Source organism: Suncus etruscus, chromosome 3, assembly GCF_024139225.1.
Source record: "Suncus etruscus isolate mSunEtr1 chromosome 3, mSunEtr1.pri.cur, whole genome shotgun sequence".
In the NCBI taxonomy this organism is placed as follows: domain Eukaryota; kingdom Metazoa; phylum Chordata; class Mammalia; order Eulipotyphla; family Soricidae; genus Suncus; species Suncus etruscus.
In genome coordinates, this window is record NC_064850.1 from 16,299,932 (window position 1) to 16,315,404 (window position 15,473).

The window sequence follows — 15,473 nt, forward strand, 5'->3', positions numbered from 1 at the left end:
TTCCTGTAAATCTCTCTTTTGATATGTAAAAGCCTACCTGGATTGCTCCTCTTTTCCCCTTGCTGGTATTGGGAATTGGTTTCATAAAGAAAGAGGAGTTCTGGCTTTTGACTCAGGGAGAGAGCAGAAGGAAAAAGACCATGGATGCCATCATCATCCTTTCCTGAATGACTTGGCTTATTTTTTTTTAGTCACTACCTTGCTTCTTCAGACCTGTTCACCTGGGGTTAAAGATACGGTGTGTGGGGTGATCTTACAACTCGTGAATTATTATTTTACACAGGTTGATTCTCAGTTATTATAATAACTGAAGCATTGTAAACGGTGTACATATATCCTTTCAAATGAATGATTTTACCTTTTAGAGTATTCAATCAAAATTGAAATTTCTAAATAATATAGCAGCTCGCTTCTAAATTTACTGAGGACTCTATGCCATTTCCAAAGAAGTTGAACTAACAACATTCTCATTAGAAGTGGCTAACAGTTCCTTTTTCACCACATCCCCACCAGTATTGAGCTTTTTGATTATTTTTGATATGTGCCATTCTCACTGGTGTGAGATGATAACTCATTGTTGTCTTTATTTGGTTTTTTCCTAATGATAAGTGATGCTGAGCACTTAATTTTTTTTTCTTTTTTGGGTCATACGCAGTGACACTCAGGGGTTTACTCCTGGCTATACACTCAGAAATCACTCCTGGCTTGGGGGACCATATAGGTCACAGGGGATTGAACCGCGGTCTATCCTAGGTTAGTGTGTGCAAGACAAATGCCCTAACACTTGCACCATCACTCCAGCTCCTGAGCACTTAACTTTTTAATAATGTTTTATTAAATCACAGTTTCAAACTGTTCATGATGAGATTGAGTCATATAATGTCCAATATTCATCCTTTCACCAGTGAATATTTCTTCCATCAATGTCTCCAGTTTCCCTCCCACCTTTCCCTCTGTTATGGCAGACACTTTTCTTCTCTCTCTCTCTCTCTTTATATCACTCTTTTTTTTTCATTTTTAGATACTATGGTTTGCAATATTATTACTGAAGGAATATCATGAATATTATTTTATTTTCTTTCAGCACCCAGTTCTTGTCCAGAGTGATCATTTCAAACTATCATTATGCTTGGCAAAATGAATCTGAGCACTTTTTCAATTTGCATATTAGTGATCATTATCTTTCTCTGAAAAATGTCTGTTCACTTCCTCTCCCCATTTTTTTGATAGGCATTTTAGATTTGGAGATTGATCCTTGTGAGTACTTTATACATCCAAACCTTTATCTGATATGTTGAATGTAAATATTTCCCCATTCAGTTAATATCTTTTAGTTTTATCCCATGTTTCATTTGCCATGCAGAAACTACTTAATTTGTTCATTTTTTTTTATTTTGTTGCCTTTGCCAGTGGTATCAGATCATTGAAGAGAACTTTGATATCCAGATCTTGGAGGTTGTGCCTATAATTTCCTCAACGTACTTCATCGTTTTCAGTCAAATCTTTGATCCACTTTAAATTGACTTTTGTGTAAACTGAGAGATGTGGATTGGCTTTTAATGTCTTAGATTTAGTTATCTAGTTTTCCAAGCACTATTAGTTAAAGGAACTATCTTTACTTCATTCCATGTTCTCAGATTCTTTATCAAAAATTAACTGGCCATATATGTGAGGTTTTCTCCTTGAGTATTCAATTTTGACCTATTGATCAGAAAGCCTGTCTTCTATAATCAGGCAGTTTTGATCACTATAGCTTTATAATACAATTCCAAATTAAGTAACAGAATGCCTCTGCATTTATCATTTTTCTGTATGGCTTTGGCATTTATGGTCTCTTCTGATTCCATACAAACTTTATTATTGATTTTCCTAGCTCCTCGAAGAATGTTGCCTGACGTTGGATGGGGATTGATTGATTCTATATAGTAGCTTAGGTAGATTGTCATTTTAACAATATTGATTCTTCCAATCGAGGAGCATGGAAAACTTTTCCATTTCCTGAAGTCTTCTATCCCTTTCTTAAGTGATTTAAAGTTATCAAGCTATAGATACCCCATATTTTATGTTAAGTTGATAGATACTTGCTATTCTTGGATACTATTTTAAATGGGATAGACTTCTTGATTCTTTCTTTTCCAATTCATTTTTGTATATAGAAATGCAATCAATTTTTTGTGTGTATTGAATTGGTAGCTAGCTACTTTGCTGTATTGGTTTATTGTTTCTAGAAGCTTTTCTGTGGACTCTAGGAACTTACATGCATATTATTATGATGTCTACAAAGTGCTAATTTGCTTCTTCTTTTCCAGAGTGGATCCCTTGAATTTGTTTTTCTTGGCTTAAAAGAAACCACATTTTTTATTTGTATCTTTCCTTTTCCCTTTCTCTTTCTTTTTGCTGTTCTCATTGTTATTGCAATGGTGGGGGCTCTCATATGTTAGTGTTTCCCAGAGGCCACACACTGTTGATGGTGCTTGCTTCATATCACTTCCTCTCCTGCCCCTTTTCCACTCAGATGAAGTCTTGGATGAAGTAGTTTTTCAAAGAAAATTTCCTGACAACTAGTGTAAAGATCTAGAAACCAGCTTTGCAGCAAGACTGTCTGCATGATACCATATCAAGAAGCTAAATTTTTAACAGTCTTGACTGGCTTTGGACAATTTTCCTTTTCTAAGTATAGTTTGTGGACATGTAGTAGAGGGGTGATTTCCAACAAGAAGCAGGTGGCATATTCAAATTAGGATAGTTTGAGAAGATTATAATAGAAAAACTTTAGGTTCTCTGGCATTGCTAGAACCTTTTATTGGTCAGTGTCTGTTTTCTTCATTTGCATTTGATTGATTTTTCCAGCCAAAGGGTCTTTATTCCAAGGATTGCCCTAAAGACCCGCTCTATTCTGACTTCCTAAAAAGAGCAGATTTGCATACAAGAAAGACAAGAACTTCTAAGAGTCTATTCTTATTGCTCTTAGAAGAAAGTTATTTCATCTAAAAACTCCTCAATACACCTTGTGTTCTCTGACCTAGGAGGCATTGCCTCCTTTTCCCTTTGATTAAATAGGATGTGTCTTCTATAAAAATTATTTCATAGAGCACTACACATGATAGTATAAAAAAATAAAAATAAGCCTCTGGGAGATAAAACAAACAGTGCTAGCCTATGTAACACCAGGCACAATACATTGAGGAAATAGTTCTTACTTCATCTGTTTCTAGGGTAACTGTAAAGGTTGTCCTTGAAGAGTGTTGCAAAGATTCATGAAATCTTAAGGTTTTTCTTTATCTCATTTACTTCCAAAGCATAACTTTTTCAATAACACAAGCACCAAATTTAGTTTAAATTGCACATATCAACATTCCTTAGACCATAACATATTAAACATCCTATTCAGGGGCCAAAGAGATAGCACAGCGATAGGGCATTTGCCTTGCATGCAACCAATTCAGGACAGATGGTGGTTCAAATCCTGCCATCCCATATGGTCCCCTATGCCTACCAGGAGCAATTTCTGAGCGTAGAGCCAGAAGTAACCCCTGAGTGCTATCGGGTGTGACCAAAAACCAAGAAAAGAAAGAAAGAAAGAAAAGAAAGAAAGAAAGAAAAGAAAGAAAAGAAAGAAAGAAAGAAAAGAAAGAAAGAAAAGAAAGAAAGAAAGAAAGAAAAGAAAGAAAGAAAGAAAGAAAGAAAGAAAGAAAGAAAGAAGAAAGAAAGAAAAGAAAGAAAGAAAGAAAGAAAGAAGAAAGAAAAAGAAAAAGAAAGAAGAGAGAAAGAAAGAAAGAAAGAGAAAGAAAGAAAGAAAGAAAGAAGAAAAAGAGAAAGAAAGAAAGAAAAGAAAAGAAGAAAGAAAAAGAAAGAAAGAAAGAAAGAAAGAAAGAAAGAAAGAAAGAAAAAGAAAGAGAAAGAAAGAAAGAAAGAAAGAAAGAAGAAAGAAAAAAGAAAAGAAAGAAGAAAAAGAAAAGAAAGAAAGAGAAGAGAAAGAAAGAAAGAAACATCCCATTCAATGTTGAAATCCAAGAAAATCTTCTTTAAGAATGTAGTACTCAAGATTGGAAAGAGCTCAAAAGGATGAGCACTTGCTTTCCATGGAAGAAGCCCAGGTTTCATTCTGAGCACTTCATGGTTCCTTGAGCATGAACAGGAGTAGCCCCTGAGCACCACCAGAGTTGTTCCCCAACTTTTTAGTAAAAAATAACTCTCATTTATTCATTCATTCATCTGTTGGTGTATTTATTTAATAATTTACCCAAGTATGTACTAAGCATTTACTACTGGGATTCAATCATGAGCAAAGCAGTCTTCTAGGAAATGCAAACATAAATCAAAGTGGCAAAACAGTGAAGATAGAGAATCCCATGACATCTTATAACAGACTAAGCATTCAGTAACCACGAACAGATTTTAGTAAGGTTGGTTAATTTTGTGGGAAACATTAACCTCCCATAATTGAAGGTTTGTGAAATGGTGGGCTGTGCATTCCACAATCCCTAGCGAGGGAGAGGAATTTCCCATGCCCCCTGTCCGGGTAGAACAAGAGACATGGGTCTGGCAACAATTCCAATGCAGGAAATAATCCACACACAGTTGGGAAGCGGGCCAGAAACTAACACTGCAAGCTGTTCATCCACAAGCCAGTTACTCCACCAGATAGAACCACAAACCAAGATGGCAGCTCCCCCTGCAGGCCTCTTGAGTAGCCTTGATTGGGATAAACAAAGCCCACCCCCTAAGGGAGGGGAAAAGGCCAGATGGGAGACAATGAGGAAACATCTTTTTAACAAGAAAGCCAAAGAAACCAATTGAGATATCTAATTAGAAGGCAATATGAGGACCAATTCAAAAGCTCTACCAACATCTCCCTCTACTTAATTCTATAAAAATTAAAATAAAATGGGAAAATAAGTAATAGCACAAAATGAAATAAATCCTTAGAAACCCTAAAAAGACAAGTGGAAAAACCAAAACTAAATGAATTGCAGTAATTTGCATAGGCACAGCAAAAGGAAAAAATGGAAGGGAAAAACTTTAGGCTAAAAACAAGGTGCCCTTACTCAAAAACCATGAGTCAAGGAACCAACTACAGGCTCCAGGCAAGATAATTTTACAAAGCCCAACATTTTTTTCTTTAAAGTTCCCAAAAAGTTTTCCTTTGACGTATAGATGACATAGCCAGTATTCAGAGATCAAGGATTTGGTAGATTATGCAGATCCAAAAGCCTCTACCAACCGAGGTTAGGTTTTCCTAAAACTTTTGTTTGTCTTTTAGGCCACACACAGCTGTGATCAGGATTTACTCCTGACTTGGCACTCAGAAATTACTCCTGGCAGGCTTGGGGGCTGGGGTTGGGGGTGTCCATATAGGACGCTAGGAATTGAGCCGGGGTTGACCATATGCAAGACAGACTACCCACTCTGCTATCATTCTGGTCCTCTAGCCAACACATTTGGAATGATACAGGGTCCAAAGTTTACCAACAATTTCGCAAGCATTTCAATCTTTGTAAAACTAGCACAGGGAATCTTAAAAGTCACTCATAGTGTTGAAATCAGTCATTTGAATGAAATAGTGAGAGAGGAAGACAGGCTTGGTGATTCCCCTTCGGAGGGTCTCTGAAAGTGACATTCCTTTATGTTGGACCTTCCAGCCTTTTTAATGAGTGAATCCTTAGCTCTTCTGTCTTCAGAATTGTCTTCATTAACTTTTACAGATCACCCCTTCCCTTCTATTGCTGGTTGTTGAATGACCAGACATTATCCACATATTTGTATGTGGAATCTTCCCAGGAATATCATACTTCAATGACAGTGCTTATGCATACCTGACTGTGCATCAGAGGCTACTGTTTCTGATGCTACTCCAGGGTCCCTAGCAGAGATAGCAGAAACATTAGAATCGTATTTAATATAAGTGGATAGCCACAGAAATGGAGCTTGCAGCCTCAAACCTGTAGGACAGGCTCTTTCAGCACTGAGATAGCCCCAAATGCCCCTTCTCCTGACCATGTACCATCACACCCTTAACTGGGAGTCCAGTGCCCTCATTGTTCTGACATGTTTTGCCTCATGATGAAAAGGGATAGTTCCTGACTTTTACCTATTTTAGTAACTAAAATTAAAACAGTGCCTGGCGCTTTGTCAGCATTCTAGAAATGTCCATGCAGCCAAGAAAATAAGTTGAATACATTGAGAAGTTGAGAATATCTGTGTGCTGGGTTTTTTAAACAAAACTGAAAGATGCTCTGATTGTACGGGACACATATGGGCCAGCACACTGAGCGAAGCAGGCACATTTGGGATTAAGAAAAATGATGATCATTTCCTAGCACTGATTCCTGCCTCCAGGCTGATAAGACTTTGTCCAAAGAGTCATTTTCACTCATTCACAGACACCCCAACAGAAGGAGTATTTAATGAAATGCAGCAGCTGAAGGGTCATTGTTAGCTAGAAGCAGGCAACTGATTGCAAAGTCAAGATGAAACACTTCAATAAGAAAGACCTCCAGGCCCCAGGCAGACTCAGTCTTCTCTGCTCAAGTTGGGGTGACTTATTTTTTTTAATGATCACAGCATAGCTCGCCTGTTCTTAAAGTTGTTTAATCTACTACTGAAAAAAACTTGAAGGAGCTACTACATGAATTCGGTTTTTTTCAGCAATGGAATTGCATGGACCGACCTTTGACCTTTGTGCATAGAGGAACAGATGTGGGTGGCAGAGAAAGACCAGGTTTGGGGCCATCACAGATCATGTTTTGGTGGAATTTTTCTAGACTTTAAAAGTAGAAAAACTCCTGAGTCTTGCCAAGACTGTTCCCCACCACACTCTTTCCCTGGTGGAGTCTTCAGCAGGGCCCACTGAGGCATAGGAGAAGCTTCCAAGAGAGGGAAATATGACATCTCCATTTAGCAACCAGGCATGCATGCTGCCCTGGAGATGGGAATCATGAGGAACAGAGAGATTGGCAACTCTTTAAGTGCAGTGCATCAAATTGGTGAAACTGAGTCTGGCTTTGCTTTCTGGCTTCAGTCTCAGATTTTTCTTACTGTGCTCCTGGGACTTCAGATTGGAAAGAAACTTTGTACTTTTTTTTAAAGGCTTCACTGTGCTCCTCTCTCCTACTTCTGGGAAAATTGTATTTCAGTGAATTGTGTGTGTGTCCCACCTCATAGTTATCATTTCAAAAAATATATATTATGTGGTGAGGTTCCCCATCTAAGTTCCTCCAAGTCAAGATTTCCGTTTCTTCTGCTGTTTGGAAGCATATTTGCCTACAAGTCAGTGCTCTACTGTGAGCCCCTATAGAAGGGTGGTTTTGTGACCCACTTAGACAGAACTTCCCAAGTTGGCCAAGAGGTTCACAGATAAAGGCCAACTACCTGTTCGTCAACTAGCACAGACTTAAGTCCAGCTTGCTCCCTAATGGCACAAAGCTTCATATTAAATGAGAAAGAATTGATTTTGCTCATCTTTAAAGACAAAATATTTAAGTATTTGATGGAACAAAATAATTGGAAAAACCATTTCTCCTTGATCCCAAGCAAAGAGCCATCTACCAGTAGAAGATAAATCCATCCAAGTTTCTCAAACAAAGAAAGCAAAGGCTGGCCAGTAAGACCTCAGCAGTCACTAGGCAGAAATAAATCCTGATGGCTACTTAATCTGATTATATGCATCAATTTCTCTGTTTCCTCCTCTTTCCCCTTAGGACCATGTTAAATTTACCCTTCAATGCAAACGGTATTAAGTGCCTTCAATCTGAAACACATGTCGGTAGACACTGATTAAGGATAAAAAGATGAACCTTAGATTTAATAGACCGTTCAGGCTGATAGAGCAGAAAACTAAGGGGAGAATCCTGGCTTTTCTTTATACACTTAGGTAAAGCACTTAACCTTTTAAGGACTAATCTTTACCTTTTGTTTTATTTATTTAAAAATAAATTTTGAATTGAGAAATAAATTATATAATTTATTTAAAATACCTAGGGCATAATTAACCATAATATAGATGTTCTGAAAATGTCATTACAATTTCTATTAGTTCCCTGAAGGTCACCTGGGAATTTATGAGATGTATACTCTTTGCCATACTTCAGAAACTACATATATATCTAAAATTTTCTGAGAGTATTATTGCTGAGTATTAGCTGATGTGATAGTGGACCATGTCCTTAAATTGAACTCAGTGCTCACAAATATGGTTGCTACAAAAGTAACACAGAGTGCTGGGATTACACATTCAATAGAGGGGTACTCTCTATTGAGCAGGTGGTAGATGGTGTAGAAGGACTTCCTAGAATGCATGAGACCCTGTGTTTGATCCCCAGAACTGCATGTTCCCAGCAAGAATCATTAAGATGTGACCCTGGAGGCCCCCAGAACCATAAGTGCTACAAAACCCAAAGCATCACAGCTCCAGGCTTGATCACTGAAATCTCAGGTCTAGACCAACTGTCATCAGGAATGGATACTGAACTCCCACGCATCATTGGTGGGAACTGTAAAACATACAGGGATCAGACAAATAGCTCAAATAGGCTGTAGTGTATGTTTTACATATAAGACACTCTTTAGGTTTGTAGATAGATAGATAGATAGATAGATAGATAGATAGATAGATAGATAGATAGATAGATGGATGGATGGATGGATGGATGGATGGATGGATGGATGGATGGATGGATGGATGGATGGATGGATGGATGGATGGATGGATGGATGGATGGATGGATAGATAGATAGATAGATAGATAGATAGATAGATAGATAGATAGATAGATAGATAGATAGATAGATAGATAGATAGATGATAGATAAAACCATATCATGACCCCTTTCTGGTCAGTTAGGCAGATGTCCTTGGAGTTTCACTATAACTTTGGATGAGTGATACACACTTCTTGGTACATTGTGGGCTAATATAAAAAATAAGTTATTGTCTTCTAAGTCCAATCACATGCCTTTTTAAGTAAAATATTGTAATAAAACAACTAAACAGGGGGAAATAATTATGAAATCTTTTTCTATATATCCTAGCCTATCTTTAAGTGCAACCTACATTCAGCACAATGAAAATTATTGCTTTCCAATGACAAGCCAGTTTTCTAACTTAATTGAAATATTGAACTCCCTCCAGTTTCCAGTGATTTTTTTTTTGGCCAGTAAAAGCAGCAATGTAACTGATACTTCTAGTTTTAGATATTCCACTTGATCAAATTCATAGATTACTCTAAAAAGAGGTCCATCTTTCTAGGAATAACTACTTGAGTAAGTCAAACTCAAACTACCCTGAATTGTTAGTTGAGGTTAGAGGACACAAGGCAAGGCAGGAGTAGAAACTATTAACTCAAATATGGGTGGATGTCCTTTCTATCCTGTCATGTGCAACTCCAGTGACTGCCTCAGAGGTTAATAACTTTCCCAAGGTGGCACAATTGTAGAGCCAAATTTGAATCTCACTGCAGATTCTAGAAGTTAGGACTCTGAATTCTTCCAAAACCCATAAAACTAATCATCTTGGTTCCTTTTTTTTTGGCATGTTTAATTTATGTCATTTGACTAGTTATGAAAAAAATAATTGTTCAAAAGTATTATTAATGATATTTGGGTATAATATTTAGTAACCAATTGGACGGCAACAAAGTCCAAGATGGTGATTGCCCTATGAGCCTTGATCCCAGATCTGCTACAATGGGAGAATCTCCCTATTACCATGTGATAGATTTGGAGCATGAGATAAATAAACTTGTTTATACTAAGCCACAAAAATTTAAACTTATTTGTTAACACAATTTTATCTAGTCAAGTCAGTTATATATGTCTTCAATATTGGCTTATCTGAAAACACAATATAGTAGTGTATCTAGCTTCTGAAATAACCATGAGGATTAAATAGGAAGCTATGTGTAAAATGCTAAAAATAGTACCTAACACAAAATAAATTCTTAATATATTTGTCTATTATTTGTTATTAAATTATACTATGACCTAACTTCGTCTCCAACTAATACTCCACCCAGAAATTTGTTAGTCAAATTATATGAATCTATTATGGAAGCATCATCCTTGGTATTTCAAAAATTCTTTCTTGTTTATGGGAACAAAATGCATGCTAAAACTAAATATTTTCTCCCCTTTCCTAGTTGTTCTTTCTTCTTCCAAACATAAAGGTTTGCTTCTTAGCACAGCTGTTGTGCTTCCTATATTTAAGATTTCTGACCAGTAAATTTCATCTGGCTTGTAGTAGTTAAGAACAAATTGCTTTCTCACCTTATATACCTATATCTGTGGTAATTCATCAACACTTTCTGCACTTTTTTTCAATCTATGAATACAGCATCTGCTTCTTAAATAATATTTTACCTGTCCCCAGTTGAGATCCACCATGGTTTTTGTCTTTATAGTATGATCTTCCTTAGTATAAAAGGAGATAATAGTGTACTTATTCCATCAAGGTTACAATCTTCACACCATTTACAACCTCTGAGACATATATGCTATCCAGGTTTTTTGTTTTTGTTTTTTGTTTTTTTTTTTTTTAGATTTAAGGCTTCCATGTTTTCTGTAGTCTTACTTTTTTATCCCAAATGACTCTATCAAGTTCTTTATCTGGTCCCAAAGGCATTCCTTTTATACTACTAAATATCAGTATGTTAATGTATTATGTTCAGTGATAAAAAAAATTTGCCATTTATTTGGGTTAAATATGCTGATTCCTGTGGTTCAACCCTATATATAAACCCAATTTGGGGAAAGGGTTTTCATACCATTCATAGTACATGTTGTATCCCATTAAGAATGTACATGGAATGTATATTTTTTCCTCCTTACTTGAATTGGGACAACGATCTTATAAATCATGTATTATGCTGTTGTTTATAGTCTCTGATCCCCTTTCTCTTGATACTTAGTCCATAGTAGAAACTTCTCTCGTGTTCTTTTGTGATTGGTTAGTTGATTTTAGTTCCCTTTTATTTTTAAGTTTTTTTATATTGTGCCTGTGAAATTACAAAGTTATTCATGATTGGATTTCAGGCATATAATGTTTCAATGCCAGTCTCTCTACCAAAGTTCACTTCCCTCCCTCATTTGTTTCCTACTCATCTGCTTATACAAGAGGGGCTCATTTTGCTAGAATGTCTGTTTACTGACAACGGAAAGACTCTTCTTGATACCAATTATGTTCACTTGTGAATATGTTAGCATACATATTTGCTTTGATAAAAATACCACTTTCTATTACTTTGCGGTATAAATGATGTCCTCTTTTTCTTTCAGATTGAAGACATCATTACAAAGATGCAAGATGATAAGACAGGGGGTGTGCCCATCAGAACAGTCAAGAGCTTTCTCTCCAAAATTCCCAGTGTTGTCACAGGTAAATGTTGCCCTTGCCATGGTTAATAAAAAGAAGCAATTGATGAAGTATATAATCTTGCAGACCTAAGGCTTGACTAAGAATCTGTGAGGAGTAATGAAACATTATGAAGGCATAGAAACGTTCAATCGATGTGTTTTTTAAATAAAGCCTTGATCCTGGCTTCTAGGAAGAGGGAACACTTAAAAAATGGTCTTCCCATGACTAACCTTTCTGAGTATTGTCTGAGACTTCTAGGTAGAGATATTCTCAAAAATAAACTGACCTATTTATCAGCCATGTCATATCTTAGATATACACAAGCATTGAAATATTAATAAAATTATTGTAGATATAAACTATTTAAAAATTTTATGCTCAAATTCACAATATGCTTTTCAGTCTTTATCCCATTTTAACTCAAAAATACCAAAGAAGTATTTAGTTATTTTACTGCATTCCTTTATATTTGTTTAATGTGTTAAAATATTTTTTTAACTTTTAACTCGGCAATATATCAAATACATGGATATAGTTTCAAGGATGATTTAAGAATCAGATGAAATACGACATCTACTTTCCTCACAGACACCTCTCATCAGTACCTTGGGGCTCCTGCCACACCTACTTGATGGTATTTGTCTTACTTTCCATAAGAAAGAACCAGTATCTGCTTTAAAATTAATTGGGGGGGGGGGCTTGAGTAAGTATAGTATGTAGGGTGCTTGTATTGCATGCAGTTAGCCTGGGTTTGATCCCTAGCATTCCATAGGGTCCTCTATGTACCACCAGGAGCAATTCTTGATTACAGAGCCAGGAACAATACAAGAGCACTTCTAGTTGTCCTCCCCACCCCCAAAAATTTCCAAAACTAATTTGTTGTTTTTCTTAATAGTTTTACTACATACACATGTATCCTTTACTATTTAAGCAAAGAGGTGAATGAAGACAAAAAATTAACAATCAAAATTAAAAAATTAACTATCAAAATATGACTTTTTATTTTCTAAAATTGTGGAACAAAAGATTGATTTTCAATAGATTTTGAGTTCAGTACCTATATGGTGGCTCAAAGAAAAATAATATCAATAGTTAATGTTGGCAAGACTCTAAGAAACTAGAACTCTCACACATTATTCGTAGGAAGGTGAAAAGATCAGTTCCTCGGGAAGGTTTTTATACTTGAGATGATAATTATATGCATAACTTAGATTTAACAATCTTGCTTCTAGGTATTTTTCCAGGAGAAATAAAAACTTGAATTCAGATAAAAACTTGTAAATATTTATCAAAATTTTATTCATAATCTCCAAAGATTTGGAATAACTCAAATGTTTTTCAATGGGTGAATGAATAAACAAACCATAACACATAAATATTCACTAATAAAATGAAGATAATTAGCAAGGCTTTAGCAACTACTGGAGATGAATTTAAATCATTCTTTAAAAATGTCAGTCTCTGGAGGCTGGAGAGATAGCATGGAGGTAAGACGTTTGCCTTGCATACAGAAGGACAGTGGTTTGAATCCTGGCATCTCATAAGGTCCCTCGAACCTGCCAGGAGCAATTTCTGAGCATAGCGCCAGGAGTAACCCCTGAGCGCTGCTGGGTGTAACCCAAAAACCAAAACAAAAAAAAAATGTCAGTCTCAAAATGTTATATAATATTTCACTAAATTTACATGAAACTCTAAGAATAGAAGAAAATATATTGTGATGGAGAACTAGTCATTGGTTTCCAGGAGTTTTGTTTATTTTTGTTGTTGTTGTTGTTGTTATTTGTTTTTGAGCTACACTTGGCAATGCTCAGGGCTTAATACTCAGATTATTTCTAGCAGGACGGGTGGGGGCGGTGTCCATACATGGTACCAGGGATAAAACCTGGGTCAAGTGTGTGCAAGGTAAAGGCCTGTCCTTTTTCTCTGCCCGCAGTTTCCAAGCATGGAGTTTCTCTCTTATGAGAGGAGAGTATAGCCAAAAAAAAAAACCAATAGTAAGAGGGTCTGGAAAGATAGAACAAGAAGTAAGGCACTTGTTTTGCATGTGTTCAACAAGGGCTAGAATTCCTGGCAACATGTAAGTTCCCCAAAGCACAGGAAGAAGTAACCCCTAATCACAGAATCAGGAATAGTCCATGAATACCACTATGTGAGGCACAAACTCTCCCCCCCCCAGAAAAAGGAATGGTATGAGGGAATTTTATAAAATGATAGAATTGCTCTGTTTTCTGATTATGCTTATTGGTGATGATATTGGTCTATCTATATATAGGTAAAAATTCATATAACAGAAAACATATAAAAAGTTATTATTGGAGTTGAGATATTGGAATAGCAGGTAACACACTTGATGTACATGCAGTCGGTCATTGATATGATACCCAGTACTCTGTTTTCTGAGTCCAGATTTGGGTGTAAGCCGTGAACCAACAGGTGTGACCCAAAGGCAAACAAAAATTAAAATAGTTACTATTACTATCTATTACCTTTATAAACAAATATATTTGGTTGAGGTACCCATAAAGTTTACAATTCATTATTTAGATGATTACTGTATGAATTCACATATTTGTGTATCCAAGTAGATCTGGCTAATCAATTTTTAGAAGCAGGAATTTACATGCACTCATAGAATTTAGATTATATTGGAAGAGACCATGAACTATGTCAGGAGGATATGCAGAATCTTAGGTAGAGTTAAAAGCCAACAAGTAAAGTATGAAGTAGGCATAGGAGTGTTGCATTTTTGGAACATATAATTAAGAAATAATTCCCTGAAGTGACATTTGTATAAAGATGAAAAAGAGATTAGGGACTGACTGATTCATGTATATATTGAAGAGAAGAGCTTTCCAAAAAGAGAGTGCTAAGTCTCCAAGCAGGCCTATTTCTAATATAAAAGAGGAAGCAGCCAACAGTGGAGTGAAGAAAAGCAAGGATAATGAGGATGAAGTTAAAGTGGTAATGATGAGCTCTATGGAACATATAGCCACGTGGTCACTATAAGGACACTTGAGGATTTGAGCATGGGGTTAAGGGCTCAGACTTATTTCAAAATTATCACAGTTGTGCTTTGTTTACTCTGGGCAGTTGGGAAGTTAAGTGACAGATAGGGAAAGGATTCTTTTAAATTGCGACTCTAAGTTATCAGCACTAGAGATAGGTAAAGTGGCTAGATTCTAATTCAAGTTCAAAGACAGAATAGAAAGTGTTTGGAGATAAGGTGGCAGCTATGAGAGAAAGAAAAGAATTGGGGAGGCATCCACACATTGGTGTTTGAATAGCTAGCTAGAGAATTGGGATTGCTTTTTCATTTCAAAAATGAAGACTATGAAAAAAAAAATGAAGACTATGAGAGAGCAGGGTTTATTTCTGTGATTATTTATTTAGTTATTGTGAAATAAATCAAAAGACCCATTTTACACATGTTAATTTTGAGGGACCTGTTAAATATTCTATTGGGGATGATAAGTAGATACATATATAGATCTCTGTTTGAAAACACAAGTCTTGAGTCAGTCATTGGCTTGAGTTGGAGTTAAAGTCATGGGACTAGTGAGCTTTCCTGTGAATTAAATATAAATAAAAAACATAGTCCAAGTCCTCAAACTTAAAGATACTCTAATATATAAGGATCATGGAGAGAATAAATTCGAAAATATGTGAATAAGGACTTATTGGAGACACCGAAGGAAATATGTAATTACTCAAAGTAGCTTTTGTTCTTCCCTACTGGGTTCTCTCTCTTTTATTTATTTATTTATTTATTTATTTATTTATTTATTTATTGTAAAGACCAAAAGCCAATGATTGTGAATGATTAACACAATGAGGCAGGTTTAACCAACATAGTCATTTCATCATCCTGCATTACTAGACAATGTACTGCCCATACCTGCTCATGCCTGTCTATGTGTGTATGTGTGCAATGTTTAGTGTAAAATGTTCTTCTTGAGGGGGCCGGGCGGTGGCGCTAAAGGTAAGATGCCTGCCTTGCCTGCGCTAGCCTTGGACGGACCGCGGTTCGAGCCCCCGGTGTCCCATATGGTCCCCCAAGCCAGGAGCGACTTCTGAGCGCATAGCCAGGAGTAACCCCTGAGCGTCACCGGGTGTGGCCCAAAAA

The 15,473-nt window shown here is 36.3% G+C and overlaps 1 protein-coding gene across 4 annotated transcripts in view; it reads left to right on the forward strand.

Moving 5' to 3' along the window:
• RGS6 (regulator of G protein signaling 6) overlaps nt 1-15,473 on the forward strand; it is a 592,928-nt gene that overhangs the window by 416,892 nt on the left and 160,563 nt on the right. For all 4 annotated transcript variants that reach the window (XM_049770388.1, XM_049770390.1, XM_049770389.1 and 1 more), the window contains exon 3: nt 11,272-11,371. In XM_049770388.1, the coding sequence (XP_049626345.1) occupies nt 11,272-11,371 (100 nt within the window). The remainder of the gene's footprint in view (nt 1-11,271; nt 11,372-15,473) is intronic.